Source organism: Homalodisca vitripennis, unplaced genomic scaffold (assembly GCF_021130785.1).
Source record: "Homalodisca vitripennis isolate AUS2020 unplaced genomic scaffold, UT_GWSS_2.1 ScUCBcl_3775;HRSCAF=9518, whole genome shotgun sequence".
Lineage (NCBI taxonomy): Eukaryota > Metazoa > Arthropoda > Insecta > Hemiptera > Cicadellidae > Homalodisca > Homalodisca vitripennis.
In genome coordinates, this window is record NW_025779917.1 from 24,224 (window position 1) to 42,359 (window position 18,136).

The 18,136-nt window shown below is 34.8% G+C and overlaps 1 protein-coding gene across 1 annotated transcript in view; it reads left to right on the forward strand.

Moving 5' to 3' along the window:
• The window catches only part of LOC124372671, a gene marked incomplete at its 3' end in the record, with an annotated part of 56,753 nt that overhangs the window by 22,460 nt on the left and 16,157 nt on the right, over positions 1-18,136 (forward strand). The window contains exons 9-12 of the mRNA XM_046831081.1: positions 3,789-3,917; positions 4,779-4,920; positions 13,125-13,425; positions 14,460-14,572. Of these exons, the coding sequence (XP_046687037.1) occupies positions 3,789-3,917; positions 4,779-4,920; positions 13,125-13,425; positions 14,460-14,572 (685 nt within the window). The remainder of the gene's footprint in view (positions 1-3,788; positions 3,918-4,778; positions 4,921-13,124; positions 13,426-14,459; positions 14,573-18,136) is intronic.

Here is an 18,136-nt window from a genome sequence, read left to right on the forward strand (position 1 = left end):
TCCATTCCCGCCCCCCTGCCCACTCCACCCCCCTCCCCCTCCCCCCCATCCAACCCGCCTCGCCTCCCCCACGTTCCCTCCCCTCTTCCCCCCCCCCCGCCCCCCTTCCCCTCCCCCCTCCCCCTCCCACCTCCCCCTCTCCACCCCCCCCACCCCTATCCCTCCCCCTCCCCCCCTCCTCCCCCCCCCTACCACTCCCTCCCCCCTCCGCCCTCCCCCTCCCCTCCCCTCCCCCCACCCCCCCCTTTCCCCACCTATCCTCCCCCCCCCCCTCACCCCCTTCCTCCGGCCCCCTCACCCCCTCCCTTCGCCACCCCCCCCCCCCTTCCCCCCTCCTCCCCCCCCCCCCCTCCTTCATTCCCCCCCCTTTCGTTTATTATTGGTTCATGCGAGATGAACTTCTTAAAATACCATATTGTGACTCCGCATTGGTTTATGACAATATTTCCGATCCGTTGATATCTTTTGGTTTGATGCTTTTAGTTCTTTTCTTTGAAATTGGAACCCAAAGCGCGGCCTGAATCTCGACTGATGGTTGACTGATTGGTTGGTTCTGCCAAATTAATGTATGTTGACCTCAAATTAATTTACCTTTGCAAGAAATGTGGTTTCCCGATGTATTATGTGGGCTTATCCCAATTCATATGAGTGTTTTCGGACCAACAATGGTGTTGCAATTTTGGAACTTTCTGTGAAAACCTTTCTCGTGTTTTTCTTGGTGTTCTTTATCCTTACGTTTAGTGGTCTTTTGTCTCGCCTATGTATTCCCTTTTGCAGCTAACCAGTTTTTACTGGTAAACACAGTTTTTTGGGGAAATTCCTGTGTGCCTTTTTTTGGTTTTGGTTTTTACGAGACCATTTGTTACAGAGTGTTGTGTTTTTTTAAAAGCGGGGTTTAATGTACTTCTTACCTACTCTTCTTATTTTACTCGGATAATCCCCGGCACAATAAGGATTGACATAAACGGCAAATATTTATCAAATTCTGTTTTTCTGACTTCGAATGATTCTTCTGGTTCGTTTGCACTTATTAAATTACTAATTGAGGGTATCATTGCTTCTAGAGATTCGATTAATTTTCTTAAATTCTTATTTTTGTCCATCTTTATCTGAGCACAGCCTCTTTGCTCTATCAAACAACGAGTAGGTACTCCTTCTTTGACAGAAACTCCCGGAATTATTAAAATCACGTCTCAAAGAAGACCAAAAACATTGAAAGGATAGATACTAATACTTCCCATGCAGTAATTATGGAAACTGTATAGAACTATGCATCATGCAATTTATTTTGAGTTAGAGGGTAAATTTACCGTCAAAGTGATGGGATGGCAAGGGTTCTCACACTGTTCCTATTTTCGCCAATATCTTTATGGAAAGGAGGGGAAATTCGAGCGAAAAGCTTTGCTTCAGCTCAGTTCACCGAAGATTTGGTGGAGGTTTGTTGGATGATACCTTTGTTAGTTTTTCTCGATGGAGACATTGAATTTAAAAAATTTTTTGAATTCACATTAATAGTATTTCTCCTTCCATCACGCCTCACAATGGAGTGGAAGTCAAAAACAAGCTTCACCTTTTTGGATGTTGTGTTCTGTGTTTATGAGATTAGGGATGTCCTTAAGACAAAAACTGTTTTTCGAAAGATAAACACACACAGGAAAATATTTTAAAATTATCAATCAACATAAAAAATCTTGTCATAGAAGCTCTTTGCTCTATCAAACAAACGAGTAGAACTAACTCCTTCTAGACAGAAAAACTCCCGGAATTATTAAATCACGTCTCAAAGAAGACCTAACATTAAAGGATAGAATAAACTTCCCGTGCCAGTAATTATGGTACTGTTTAGAACTATTGCACTCAATATGCAATTATTTTGAAGTTAGAGGGTAAAATTTTCACCGTAAGATGAGGGGATGGAAATGGGGTTCTCCACTGTTCCATCCTATTTTCGCCATTATCTTTATGGAGGAATTCGAGCGAAATGCTTTGGCTTCAGCTAGTTCAAACTGAAAGAATTTTTGGTGGAGGTATTGTGGAAGATACTTGTTATTTTCTCATGGGGACATTGAATTAAATAATTTTTTTGAATCTACATTAATAGTATTTATTCCTTCATCCGCTCTCACAATGGAAAGTGGAAGTCCAAAAACAAGTTTCCCTTTTTGGATGTGTGTGTATTAAGAGATAGGGATGCCTTAAGACAACGGTTTTTCGAAAGTAACACCACACAGGGAAAATATTTAAATTATCAATCCATACATAAAAATATCTGTCAAAGAAGGGTTTGCCTTTCTACTCGTTGTGTTTTGATAGAGCAAGAGCTTGTGCTCAGATAAAAGTTGGACTAAAAGAAGAATTTAAGAAAATTTAAAATCGGATCTCAGAAGCAATGGATACCCTCAATTAGTATTTAATAAAGTGCAAAACGAACCAGAAGGGAATCATTCCTGAGTCAGAAAAAAAACAGAATTTTGATAAATTTGTGTTTATGTCAATCCCTTATTTTTTTTTGGTTTTGGACGGGATTATCGGAGAAGAAGGAAAGAAAATTAGAAGAGTAGGTAGAAAAGTACAACATTAGGAACCGCGTGTTTAAAAACACACAACAAACTCTTAGACAAAGTCTCGTATAAAAACAAAACCAAAAAATGGCACACAGGATTCCAAAAAAACCTGTGTTAACAGTATAAATGTAGCTGACAATAGTGGAATCATTGGCGAGACAAAAAGAACACTAAAGTATGAAGGATAAAAGGAACACAAAGAAAAACACGAGAAAGGGTTTCACAGAAAAAGTCAAAAATTGCACCACCATTGTTGGTCCGAATACCATTCATATGAATTGGGATGAAGCCCAATAATTACATCGTGGAACCACATTTCTTCAAAAGGAAATAATTGAGCCCCCCCCCCCCCCCCCCCCCCCCCCCCCCCCACGGCAGCAAACATTACATTAAATTGGCAGGACCAACAAATCAGTCAACCATAGTGAGATTAGGCCCGCTTTGGATGCCAATTCTAAAAAGATGAAAATAAAAGAGAAAACCCAAAAAGTATCCAAACGGATCGGATATTTGTAATAAACCAACGCGGAGTCACAATATGGTTTTATGAAGTTCCATCTGCATGAACCAATATACGAAAGGGCCATTACCTGTCCCATTCCCTTGTATTTCCGCCATCTTGTTGTTAAGCCAGCCGTCACGATTACAATTGGCTAGTCCTCTGGTATCAGCGTTGGTGGTTAGTAGACGTGTGATGACGTATTGTGACCTGTATTCCGTAGGTTTAGTTTTAATATTAGTGGTTGGTATAGTTTTTTTTTTTGTATTTAAGTGCATGTCTTTAGAGTTAGTGAAGTTGAAAACAACATGTAGGTGTGATTCCTGGAATTAGCGCGTGCCACAAGCTTTAGTAAGATTTGTTTATTTTAAACCTAGTTTGTAATTATGTATTCAAGGTTTGTTCTTTATCTGAAGAAGAATCAGATTGCAGATATGCGAAACGTAGTTTTACTGTTTTCTTGTTTCACTGTAACGGATGGCAAATGTCCGGAAAAAAATCCTGTTTTCCTTTCACATTCCTTCCATCGTCAAAAATAACTTCAACAAAGAAACTGTGTTTTTAGATAACAACAATAAAGGTATTTAAAATTAAATTGAAAATAAAGTAGGTATATACTTGTAAGTTTTTGAAAATCCAATTCCGTTTGAAGCAGATATAGTGTTTTTTTTATAACTATTACTTTTATACAGTAAAATAAATGAAGTGTTGATTATGTTGTCCAGATCTCTTTGTTGCACCCTCTGTCTGTGGACATGAAACCAGTGGCGGATGAGAGGCTTAAATACCAAGGAATGATGGTGTTACGGAACAATGGACGTTCTGTTGTACCGGTCAAATTGTCTCTAGTCCAGGTATAATAATTTATTCATTAAAATATAGGGTGTTTTACAACTCTTTGGTTTATGTCTTCAGAGGGACATATTAATTAAAAATATGTCAAAAACAAATGAATCTATTTGGGTTTACTATTTTACATGGCTGTTTGTCGGAAAACTAACTTAAGGAAAAATATTAAAAATTGTCTTATTTGGTTTCAAAATGTTGAGATTTGTTTGGTCAAACTGCACATAGCTCTATGTTATAGAAACAGATTTTCAAGACAAAACACAAAGAATACATAAAATATGTATTATCTTAGTTGTAGTATTTCATTACAAAAAACTAAAATATTATAATTCTAATCTACTATAATTCTGTTAAATTTATTGCTAGAAGATAGCGGAGATCAGCAATAAGAATTTCAAACAGACAACACAATAAAAATACTTAACATTTCCAATTTTCATGTTTTTGGTCTATACATTGTTTGTTTCTTTTGCTACTATAGGTACAGATTTTGTTAAATTTTACTAAACGTTAAAACCATTTTTGAATTAATGACTATTATTTTTATAATTCTTATAAAATCAGATCTTGATGAGGCAACAATCTTGTAAAGTTAAAATTTTGCATAATATACAATTTTTGAATTATGAATTTTACATTATTAAAACTGTAAAATGATGTTTTCACTCATATTTAATGTATTTGTTATGTGTGAGATTAAGTGTAAATTTCATCTCAAATAAAGATATATTTCATTCATTTTTTATAAAAAAATTTATGAAATCATGCAAAAACCCCTGTATAAGCACAGCCCTTCATTGTATAGACTGTGTAAGTCTTCTGAAGCCACAAGAGAGTGCTCTTATCAATTCTGTTTGTTTTGTCAGTTAAGTCACCTGGAAGTGGACATGTTCTTCTTGGACCGTGAGAAAACCACAAGTGTGACATACAGACTGGAGCCTGGTCAGACACTTAAGCAGGTGATCAACTGTCTGACACCTCCTATCTTCGAGTGTTCCAGAACCACAGGTAGAGTGTACATCACTAGGGTAGCCAGTGAGTGAGAGAATGAGGTTTGTAGATTGAGAAAATGGTCTGTAGCAGAAACAAATTTTGAGGCTTTTGATTGTGTTTGTATTTAACCCTCCGAGCGTCCATCATATTTCCCTAAACGTCCACCTGTTTTTGTAGCTTTTGCAGTCTTTTTTGCACAATTCATAAAATATCTTAAGAATGGTTTAAATATAGTGTATTATACATCATCTTTCTTGGAAAGAATCACACAATATGCTTATATAAGAATAAGAATCTTTAAAAAAACTTTCTTTTTGCAACAGCCTGAGAAAGGGCAAAAAATATTTTTAGAAAATATTTTTTTTAAATATAAAAGTATCCACATGTTATTGTTATATTACCTCTACAACAATTTCATAATAGGCAAATTATAACAAATTTAGTCATGAACACATAAATATACAGGGATATAGGGTTCTGTGAATATATTCATAATGTTATATCATAATATATTCACAACAACACACTGAACAATCGCGCGAGCCGCGTCCCGCCCGAAATAACAGCTGGTATAAACTACGTACGCTAGCATCTGGTACAGACCAAGAGGTATGCAAAGACCACTTAATGTAAAGAACAATTCACAGGCTTTCGGTATATGTAATTTATAACAATATTACGCGAATAATAGCGCGGGTCGAATTAATTTGATCGGCAAGTGCCCGCCGTCTTAAAATAAGACGGCGACGTTTAGCGAAAGGTGCTGTCGACTTAAAACAAGTCGGCCGACGCTCGGAGGGTTAATGAATTAGTTAACAATAATAAAAACTATTTTTTTCTTTTGAACTTCTTCAATAAAGCTTCTTACTAAGCGTGTGAAACTACTACAATTGTATTTAGATAAGTTATGTATGTTTGGCCGAAGCTGAATCTTTGAAAAATATTTGGATTTAAGAATCAATTGACAAGATTTAATAATTGAATCTGCTGAAATTCTAGCACTCTTTGGAAATATTATTTCCGAATTTCAGTCCAATATCTAAATTTTTGCAGGATGTATAATGTTTTGTGAATGAGGGAAGAGTCTAAAATCTGCTCTTATTCCTAAAAGGACCTTTGCCTTTGCATCCCTAACTTATTTTTAACTTTCTTAATCTCATAATCCTAGACACTTGAAACCCGTTCATATCAATGCTCAGTCACTGAGGGGGCATATTGATAAGTTTAGAGAAATTTTTGGGCTTTAGCAGTTTGATCTAATTGTAGTTTCAGAATCCTGGCTGAAGTTGAGTCAAACTAGTTGTCCCATCTTGGTTATGTTTTATAGAGCAACGATAGAAAAGGAAAAAAAAATGGCGTTGTTGTTGCATTGTATATTAGGGAAGCCTTGAATTGTAAACCACTTCTTTTTTTGCCTTATGAGTACTTGGTTGAGTCTGAATTCATGTATATTGGAATTGGCTTGTCTGGTTCAGAAGTACTTTTACTGGGAGTGTGTTATTGCCTAGGCAGAATTGGACATATAACAGATTTTGAAAATGCTGTCTTACACCACATGCATAGATATAGTCGTATATTGATTATAGGTGATTTCAACACTGATTTGATGAACAAAATCAAGACTATAACTACAGATAGCTGACTTCCATGTTTGACTCTTGTAATCTGACGATACTGCCACTAGAACCAAACTCATCACAATACCGAGTCTGACACACATTTCTAGACCTCATGGTGGTTTCAGAACCAACCAATAAGCTGCCTTTAAATGCCAAAGATGTCTCCTGTAAAAGATTTTAAAATGTTCTGCTTAAATGGTTAAAACAAAAAGCTTTTTATAGTGTTAAAGAAATGCTTATGTGTAATGTAGATCATTTATTCTTTTAAACTTTGTCTTTGACTTGTACTACTTACCAAATGTATTTATATTTAAATATATTTTTATACTGTTGGTTTGGTGTTGGTATTGTATATTATGTATAACCCTTCTGCTATAAGGTCATTACAATATGTTTGTGGGATGACAATAAATATTCTTGATTCTTGAACCACAAGATTTTTCCTTCGTGGGCAGCTTCTAGTCCCTGCCATACCAAAGTGTGACCTTGTCTATTGTGTCTATTCATTAAATATACCTAAGATTAAAGCTAGGTTTATCAAGTATTGAGACTTTTAAAATATGAATGAGGCTGTATTTATGTCCAATATTCTATTGATCCCATGGCATAAATAACCTAGAGAATCTGGACTCTATTGATGGCATGGTGGATGATTTTAATAAAAAAATATCTGTTTATGACAAACATGCTCCTTCAGGGTCCCCACCCGATCGTGAAAACCGTGAAACCGGGAATAAGCCGTGAATTTCGTTCACCGTGAAAAAACCTTAAATAAGCCCGTGAATTTTGTTTACATACCGTGAAAATCTCTCTACAACTTTTGAATAAATAAAATCAACACGGGTCGTCGTCAGACGATCATATGGGAAAGTTGACCTTCGCTATTGCAAAGTAAAAAGTAGCACGCAATGTAGGGGATAGACCACGAAGTTTGACAGGTGCTGCTATCTGAGCGATTTTTACTGTTAATATGGTTTATAAACAAATGAGGAAAAGGAAGGGCCGGTGGGAGATGACGCTTCTGGCTCAAATCACGTGAGGCCTGTCTTTGTCTGTCGCCAGGTTCCGGGCCTTGGCTACGCTACGCGGCTGTAAACAAGGCATTCTCTGATTGAACGCGAGATTAATAACACAATTTAATTACTTGATAGATTGTCGTTTAATGTAAACACTTTTCGTATTGGAGTTTTATTGTATCAGATATAGTCTATTATTGTTTTCATAAAATAAAAAAAGTATACAAATCCTTAATCTAATGTAAGGAATTTCAATTACATTTTAACTTAATTTCATTCTATTAAATCGCTTATTTTATTTAAATATTAAATGAGAAAAATGCTATTCAGTACGATATCTATATCATTGTGTGTAATGACTGTTAACACAATGTAATAATTATAAAAAATTTTAATTTATGGTGGACAATAAATTGAATTAATTTAGGGTCTTGCGTAAATAAATAGTATAATAATGTGACGGACGGACGACAAGATACAGGAACTTAGCAAAAAGTGCAAATCGTAATTCACTTTTATTCTAGACATTTTTATCAATTTCTTTATTTATGTGTACAAATATAATTTTTTTTTGTATAAACTGGTACCAAATAACTTTTCTTATAACAAGTTGTATATAATTTTTATACATTTAACGTTTATATGTTATTTTAATTTCAATAAAATTGCCTTTTCTTATGTACTAATTAAAATGTGAACCTGTGATTATGTGAAAATTTTCCTGTGGAAGAAATCGATCGAAATAATAATAATAATGTGTTAAACAAGAAAATAATTTAATAATCACGCAAGTGTACTTCATGGACTCAAACGAGTTTAGCCTTAGCCAACGTACGAATCCTGTCACCCTGCATCTTGTCTAACCTGTGTCAACAAAGTTCTCTTCAGATTTCAACAAACTTGTAAGTTAAAGAAAATTATGATCTATGTGCATGCTAATTATATTGAAATTTGTCTTTGTCATTGCTTTGATGACTGTTATGATGATGTTTTGTAAAAAAAAATATGCCTTGTTATATTCATTATGTAGCAAATCGCACATAAAAATCGGGCGCTCGCTCGCCGCTCATCATTGCTTGCGTCGTAACCGAAGCCTATTGTTATTTCGTTCTTTTAGACGTTTTCCGTCAATTCCTGTACGACCAATGACATCGTTAGTCAAATGGGAAGAAGTTTTATATTGTATTTTACCGCTCCGCCGCGTCTGTAGTGTTTACGTCTCAACTTCGCCCCTCTCCAACACGATTTTGTTTGTACCGGTAACGTTGTTTATGAAAACTTTCCGACCTTGAATTTTAATTTTTTTAAACCGTGAAAACCGTGAATTAGCCGTGAATTTGAGTATTTAGATTGAGTGGGAATCCTGTCCTTATATGACAAGAAGACGAATAAATAAGAGGCACCCAATACCATGCATGAGGATATTCTGAGCCTGATGGCCCATTGTGATAGCATATATCAAAGAGCGAGCCGCTCTAAAGACCAAATACTTATGGATCAATACTGTTTACTTCAAAACAGAGTTATCAACTTCTGCATAATTCCAGGCTGAGTTGTAATCAAGGTCTTTTTGATAGTAGGAAACAGTCGTAAAGCGACTTATGGCGTAAGTTTAAAAGCCTTGAGATAGTAAAACAACATATTTCACAAGCCATATTTTATAACTCTGAATGAGTCGAACCAATTTTTTACATCTTATAGTCAAAGTGTCAGTCAAGACAAAGTTGAAGAGTACTTAAAACATGTTTAAATCTACCTCATTGTAGTTGTGGATGTCTTGAGATTAATTTTAAACCTGTTACACAATGTAACATGTTCAAAGTTATACACCGTTTTCACAGTACTGTTGTTGGCTAATGGCATTCCAATATGCCTTATAAAGAACATCCTATTTGCTGCCCTTAAGTTAGTCACTTTTATTCTCTACACCTCTTCTCATAGAAGTGGTGTTTTCCCATCCCAATCAAGGACTGCTTCATGTTCAGCTTATAGGCTGATAAATATTCTTCCTATATTATCTAAAAGTCTAGAGAGAATTGATATTTTTGCTTGTTATCGTGCTTCAAAAATTTTGTTTTCACTAAAAGATTGTGTTCTTTAACCCTTTCACTGCCAACGTCCTGTTTTAAAGGACGTTGTAAAACTATACCTAAACTGCCAACGACCTTAAAACCGGACGTCGGTAATCTACGCCTAAACTGCCAGCGTCCTTTTTTCCGGACGTTCGTAAAATAATTAATTAATAATATAGAAGTTCACATAATTGTCTTTTATTTGTGTTTACTGTGTTCAGAATGAAGCACAGAATACGTAACACATGTTGTAAAGTAATATTCTATTAACAGATGATTTACATCAGCTGGTATAGTTGGCATTTGTGCCGCTAGTAGCGCTGAGTGCAAACATCAGCATGGTCACCGAGTGAGCTTTGGTTATCGTGTTTGTATACATTTGAATCAGAGTAATTAATGTGGTTTATTTGTTGTTTACGAGTGTAAATGTGATAATATATTGAATATGAAGAGGTCTTGATCTCCCGTAAGTGAGGGAACTATCAGAAATATTATTGAAGAAGACTATTTGAGTGACAGTTTTGTCAGTGAACATTTCCAACCTCGGCCATTCTTCAGACAGCAGTTCTGATGTTGATGATACGGATGTAGACCCCGATTTCGATCCCAATGAAGCTGGAACATCATCAGGTAATCGTGGACTAGGGCTAACCCATAATTTCAGTCGGTATATTTCTGATTTCCGATTCTGATGGCAGTGACAATGACGTCCCAATTAGAAATAGGCAACATATGCAATCTAGGCCTAGGCTACCCGCTCATCCTATTGGCCTAAATGAGTCAGAAATGCCCCCCTAATGAAGAAATAAACACTTCTAGTGAATCAGAGGATGAAATGGGATGGATTGAGGTTACGGAAGCTAATGATCATTTGCATAGACCAGACCAAATTTTTAGTTTTCATGAACTTCCAGGCCCAAAACATTGCCCTGAAAAAGACTCACCCCCATGCTCTTATTTCAAACTGTTTTTTTCACGGCTTCTCTAATTGACATAATAGTTCAGTACACTAATAAAGTATGCCAGAGAATTTATTGAAGCTAACCGTGACAAGCTAAAAAGGCACAGCCGAGCACAAGTCTGGAGATCAGTCACTCCGTCAGAAATATATGCCTTTATTATCGTTTTGATAAATATGGGAATTAAAAACATGCCTAGTATTGAGTCCTATTGGTGGACCTCTCAAAGTCAAATCATTCCCTGGTTCTCCCGTATGTTCACCAGAAACCGCTTTTCAGGCAATTTTGCAATTTTTTCCACCTTGTTGACACAAGAAACCTGCCAAAACCAAATGAAAATGGATATGATCCCTGTACTAGGTTCAAACCTTTAGTCAATCACATGAATCGTGTTTCAAAACTTCACTTCACACCTGGTCAAAATATTTATCAGTGGATGAGAGTATGATTGCCACAAAATCCCATTCACAACTTTTACAATACATGCCCAAGAAACACCATCGCTGGGGTGTGAAGTTGTGGATGCTGTGCGAAGCAGCATCACCACTACTGTGTTAGTTTATTTGTTTACCAGAGAGCTGAAGGTGAATACAGAGTTTGATAACCAGGAGAGGTTTGGGGTTTTCAGTTGTAGACACTCTCATGAAAAAAGCTAATCTTTATGAAAAAGGTTACCACATTTATATAGATAACTTTTTTTTCGTCTACTAAAACTGGCAAAATATTTATACAAGAAAGGTACATATGTAAACAGGTACACTACGTCACAACCGAAAAGGCATTCCTGAACAAATGAAGACAAAATTTTTCAGTTGGTGAAACTAAGTACATTGAGGAGAAATCCTCTGATTCTACTGGGTTACCGTGAAAAAAAGAGCCAAAAAAAAAGCAGGTATTACTACTATCAACCAGTGGCAAAGCTGAGTCCGTAACAAAATCCAAGAGAAGAGGTAACAAAGTACATATTTCTACAAAGCCTTCCATTATAAGAGCATATAACTCATTTATGGGAGGAGTTGATGGTGCAGACCAGATGCTGTACCAGTACCAGGATGACCGAAAAAATATGAAGTTCTGGAAGAAAGTAGCCCTCAACTTGTTTGGTAGAATGATGCTCAATGCATACTTACTGTATAAAGTAAACACGACAAAGCCTTTAAGCCATTTAGATTTTATAGCATCAGTTGTTAGAGGAAATGGGCAGGGAGTGGATACAAGATCAGGAAAAGCAGACATGGACCCAGACTCGGCCCTAATCCGAGAGGTACTCCAACCAACCGAGGTGGTGTGATGATGCAGATTCAAGCAAGTTTTTTGAAAAAATTGAAGACAATAAAGAAAAAAAACTTGCTGTGTGTGTAGTGCTGCAGTACAAAGGCGGGTGGTAAGAGGAAAAAGTCTACGTACCAGTGTACAAAGTGCAAGAAGGGATTGCACACTAAGTGCTTCCCATTTCACTCGTGCTAAATTTGCTAACATGGATTCTTTTGTAAATATGACAAGAATGATTGTAAATAGCCTAAGAAAATATTCTAAGAACTATTTTTTAAGTTGAAAAGAAAAATAAAACAGTTTAGAATAGTTGAATAAGACAAAACTTGGTGAAGCAGTTGTTACAGTGATGTGGTTTTTCAGATTGCCTTTAAATTTTGTGAGTTTGTAATAAGTCATAAAAACACTCATAAAAACTATAATTTTAAAGATATTTACATAATTTCTTTTTTAATTTGCTTAAAATAGTATTGAGCTTCAAAATACAACACTTTAATTTATATTGAATGAAGTTTACAAAATATAATCTCAAGTCAAACTAAAAAAAAAAAACAATTTTATATAAAAGGTAAGTACATATTGTGTTTCAAAAATATTATAAAGTTCCTGAATTGTACATTTTAGATATTGTATTAAAATTACTACATTTCTTGAGGAAAAAAACAAAGCATTATTTAGCTTTCAATGACTATAAATAGCAAAGCTATGAATTTTTATGTGAAACATCGCAAAATGTCCCAAAATTGGCCTGGCAGTTTGGGTTACATGCCCATGATGAACAGCCTGGCAGGTTGGGCGCATGTAGTAAACAAAATTGTCTGGCAGTAAAAGGGTTAATTGTGTGCTATAGAATATTTAGGCTTATATTAGAAAAATATTGCTGACGCACGTTATGGATCACTCAAATTTTACTTACTCATCATAAAGTAAAACCTCCCAATTATTGTATAAACACTAGAATATAAAAAAACAAACAAATAAGCAGTATAATAATACATAAACAAACGTCATTATCAACTGGAACAGCTTATTTCACAATAGGAGTGGAACAAGTTATGTGCAATCATCGTTTATTGATAGCAGCTGATGACGAGATGTTTATCAAGTAAGTTTTCAATTTAAATGAACGGAAAATGGTTTTTTTTAAAGTTTGTGCTCAAGGAGTATTCTATTCCTTATGGTTCTCTCTGTTACATACTATAACAGTTATATTGCTGTATAAGTATGTTGAAAGCAGTAAAGTTGGTAAACTTCATTACCCATTATTTTGTATATTCGCAGGCCAGACATTGGTGAATGCGCAGGTGCAGGTAACACTGGCAACATCTGCACAAGTTCAGCTACCGCCAATAACTGCCACCACTTTCACCGCAAGGCTCTCCCCAAACTTCTTCTGTGTTCCTGCCAGTCTCACAATGACCGCGGACAGTCCTCTCCCTTGCCAGGTGTACAACAGTGGAACTCAGGTGTACAGTTTCCAAGCTACTGCGACCTCTGGCTTCACTGTACAACCATGTATATTTACTGCACAGCCACAACAAACTGTCACCCTCGTGATTACCTTCCTGGGTAGAACCTTCAAGTTAGTTTGTTGATCATTTCATTAAGATAAGATAAGATAAGATAAGTCCACAGTTTATTGCATATCGAACCAGAAGACGCATTATTACAAAAGTGCTATATGGTGACTTGCTGATATTGAAATATTTTAAATATAGTTAGTTTATAGATAGTTAAGCTTCCGGGATCCTCTTGTAAATCAATAGTACTATAAAGGATTAAAATAGCTTTATTAATGTCTGGTAATTATAATGCACCTGGTAAAGATGTACATGATTTCTGTTTGTCGGTAAACCTTTATCAAAAACAGTTTCAAAACATTAGGCCAAACAGAAATTGTATTGCACCTCACACAGTAGACAGCTCCCGGAGACATTAGGTTTGTTTACCTTCTTGCTTCATGTCTTTGCAGTGAATTGAATTTAATAAATTTGAACATACATAAAAAGCCAATTAAGGCCTTTGTTTGTTTTATTTTAATGATTCACAATTTCTAGTTTTTTCATTACTGTATTTCCTCCCATATTTCAATAAAATTTTCCATTAAACATATTAAAATAAATAACTTTTCTTAACAACTGAACAAGTCCTATATAGTAAAATGTATTTTATGCATTTGGACTGTAATTTTTGTATTATTTTCAAATTTCATATAATATATATTTACAACATAAAATACATATAAAATAATAGTACAGTAATGTTATAATTTGAATTTACCTACATTTATTTCCCGGAGGTTCTTTGTATTAACATAAGCATTATTGGAAACTTTGGTTATATGAAAAGTGTTCAGCCCCTATTAATTTTCAATAATTGAGGTTTTACTGCATTTACAGTATGGAAAAAAAATATTTGTTCATCACAAAGTGGAGATATTTTTTATAATTTTAATTTATGTAAAGAAAAGCATTTAAAGTTCTTTAAGTATGTCTATTAGTTTAAAAAATTAAATTTTTACCATGAAGCATTATAGTTCAGGTAAAACTTTAAACATCTTATTTGCAAAAAGGAAAATGAATAGTTACAACTAATATCAGTAAAATTTTGTTTCAGAAAAGGAATTTTGACACTTAATGCAAGTGAACTGCAGTCTAAATCTTCAGGGAAGTTTTACACAATACAGCTGCAGGGGACTGGTAGTTGCAGTACTTCAAGCAGTGTGTCAGGTAATAGATCATGATGGGTGTCATGATGGGTCTTACTGTACTGAAATAAAATGTGTCCTAATTGTATACATATATCACAGGGTGTTCATGAAAAGGTGTCATAAACTTCTGCAGGTGATAGTACTCATTATTTCAAACAAAAAATTTGATATAAACATTAAGACGGGAGTACCTAACATGTTACAATTGAGAGTATCAGTTGATTGTTGTTCCTGGCTTTTATCTTTAAAGTGGTGGTGCTTGCTTACGTGTTGACGGGTTTCATTGGATTTGCTAGAAAAATTTCAAAATAGTTGTTATCTTTTTAATTTGTTATAACTGATGTAATACAGCTGATGCTTATCAAAAGACAAATGTTTGCTACTCCCGGCTTGTGTAAGTGTACCTTTAATGAGATAGTGCTCGCGTTTTCATTGACGGATTTTGTTGAAACAAGTACTGTTGAAATTTTCATGAACTTGTTGAAATAGTTCATGGTTAATACATTTATTATAATTATACTGGTTTCTTTAGGTATATAACTTTACGAATTTTCAACAGACACCAATTTGTTTATATTAAAGAAAATAACACAATTATTTTTTTCAATTTTCTCTTATTTATTTACTGTGTGCCAAATTTGGTTTCTTTAACCCTTTGAGTGCCACGGCATATTTTCCCAAGTCATACGCATAAATTGCCGGAGCATTTCCTTCTGTTTTGCAAGCGTGTGTGGAAAAAACTATATTAAAAAAACTATTCAACCGATTTGAATAATTTTTTTTAGTTTGTGTGTTATAAAACAAGGTATTTTTTCCATATAATATTATAATTTTATTTTTATTTACACAAAAAGAATATAGGTTATAACAAAAAACTAAAAAATGAAAAAAATAAATTTCAAGTTTGAACTAAAATTTTATTTATACAATATTTAAAAAAAATTTTTTTAGCTATACCATATAAAAGAGCATGAAAAACTGAACAAAAAACATGCATAATATGGTGTGTTACAGTAATATTTAACCAGATACTACAAAATATACAAAATACAACAAAAAGCAATTTGTCAAGTTTGTCAAAAGTTTAGAAACAATATTATAACTATCCTATTTCACTCAATGAAGTAAGACGACTGTAAAATACTAATTATATAGAAATATACACAGGCCTACAATATAACCTTACTTCTATAACCTTACTTCACCTAAAATCAATAGTTTGATTGGAACTTGCGTTTTACTTCATCACCAATCCAACAATAAAATATACGTCACTAAACACGAAAAAAGAAGTTTATAAATGCATTGTAAGTTTTACTGAACACAATTGCAGAATAGTAATAACAACAGTTTTCAGCATAAACACACGAAACTAGCACAATGTAAACACACAACAAACGAAACTGTGTAGTTAATGGCAACAAGTAGCAGCTGACCAACTATTGCGTCATCTATTTTTTTTCTGATGGCAAATAACTACAAGGGGGCGGTGAACAATAAAAATCAATCACAATCAATTGTTCGAAACTTGTAGATTACCGTGAAATAAGTTATTTGTCAAAACAAAAATGAATTATATGTGATATTAATTAAATACAAATCGTCTACTGGGTAGATGCCGGCAATTTATGCACATTTAACAACATCTACTATGTAGACGCTGCGGCACTCAAAGGGTTAACTTAACTAGTTTTAGTGATAATGGCCTCATGCTTGATAGTGGCCTCACACTATCTGGTCATGTAAGTGCTGTTTGTCGGCGAACACTTGGTCGACTGAGAATGCTATACAAGCATAGGCACATGTTTCCTTGAGAGACCAGGCTTCGCCTTGTCCGGGCTCTTATGCTCTCTGTGATCGATTATTGCCTCCCTGTCTATGGCAACATTGTGTCTAAAGGAGATTTAGAAAAAATTACAGAAGGTCCAAAATATGTGTGTAAGGTATGTATGTGGTTTAAGAAGGTTTGACCATGTTTCGGAGGCTCGACGATCGCTGGGTTTGTTGACTGTAGCTGATACTTGTACCCTGCGCTCCTCATGCCTGGTTTACAGAATCCTGACCACTGGCAGGCCGGGATATCTGAGAGAAAAACTAAAAAGCAGGTCTCAAGTCCGATCTCGCAGTACTAGACAGGATCAAGTGTTGGAGATGCCTCGCGTTCGCCGTGAATTTGAAAGAAAGCGATTTGCGTACTTTGCTCCCAAATTATATAATGAACTGTCCTCCAGCGTAACAGGCCAGGGTGTATCTGAAACGACATACAAAGAAAATATATACAAGTATTTAATGTACAATACAAGGTGATATAGCCATATATAACTGTATGTCTAATATTATGTTTTATTTATTAATAACTATAAAATAAGCTTTTAATTTTTTAAGAACTATAATAAGACATGAGTTGTTTTGTAAACCAGCAATTATAATTATTGTTGAAAACCGCTCCAAAATAAAGTCCTTATTTATTTATAATAACTTTTTTATACATAAAAACAAAATTAGCTAGCGGCTAAACAAGACATTTCTCGACCTATGTTTATCCACTTTTTGTTTGAAACGATGATGAGTACACAGAAGTTTGTGACACTCTTTTGTATGTATACAGGGTGAGTCAGAAATATGGTAAAATATTTTAAGACGTGATTCTAGAGCTAAAAATAAGAAAAAAAATGTTGTATAAAGGTAGGTCTGGAAACGCTCCATTACTGAGTAATGGCTGGCGAAAGATTTTGCTTTGTTTTCAGTTCACCTGGTGAAATTAAGTGATTCTGAAAGGTTTGTTCTTACTTTTTAACTCAAATAAGATGGATGTATAAAGAAAATCACCTGAAAAATCAAATAAAACCACTCTAGAGGTTGTAGTGTGAACAGTTTTTGAGAAAAAGTATGAAATTTGCCAAAAATCTAATAACAAAAATACCGTCTTAAATGTTTGATGTCGAATAACATTGTTAAATGACCAATAAACACGTTTTTTTTTCATAATACAGATTGTAGAGAATTTAATTCTGAAAACAACCATAATAAACAAAGTTAACTAAATGTGTAAAAAAGTTATGATATTGACTCCTCACGTATCACACTACACAGCAAACGTTTGCTGTTTTATAATAAGGAATGAGTATCTGATTGGTAACAGCTGGTGAAAAATAAACATTTGTAATTCAAAATTTTATTTCTAAATACAATAAACATCTACAATTGCTTTTAGTCTCACCGGAAGATTAAAAAGGATGCTCTAAATGACCTCCATTGTTCAAAATGCACGTGTTCAGGCGTCTTCTCATCAAGTTTCGGACCCATTCAAAAACTCCAAGTGTCTGCTTAATGGTTTCTATTCCATTATAAATGTTTAATCGGAGTTCTTCAGTGGTATCTATTAGGGAAGAGTAAACTAATGCTTTTAAATGTCCCCAAAGGTAAAAAAGTCCACAGGATTTAAGTCCGGTGATCTTGCTGGCCATGAAACTGGTCCACCTCGGCCTATCGATTGATTTGTGAAACTCTCATTTAGGTGTCCACGAACAGCCAGAGAGTAGTGCGCAGGTGCCCCGTCATGCATAAACCACATGTTTTGGCG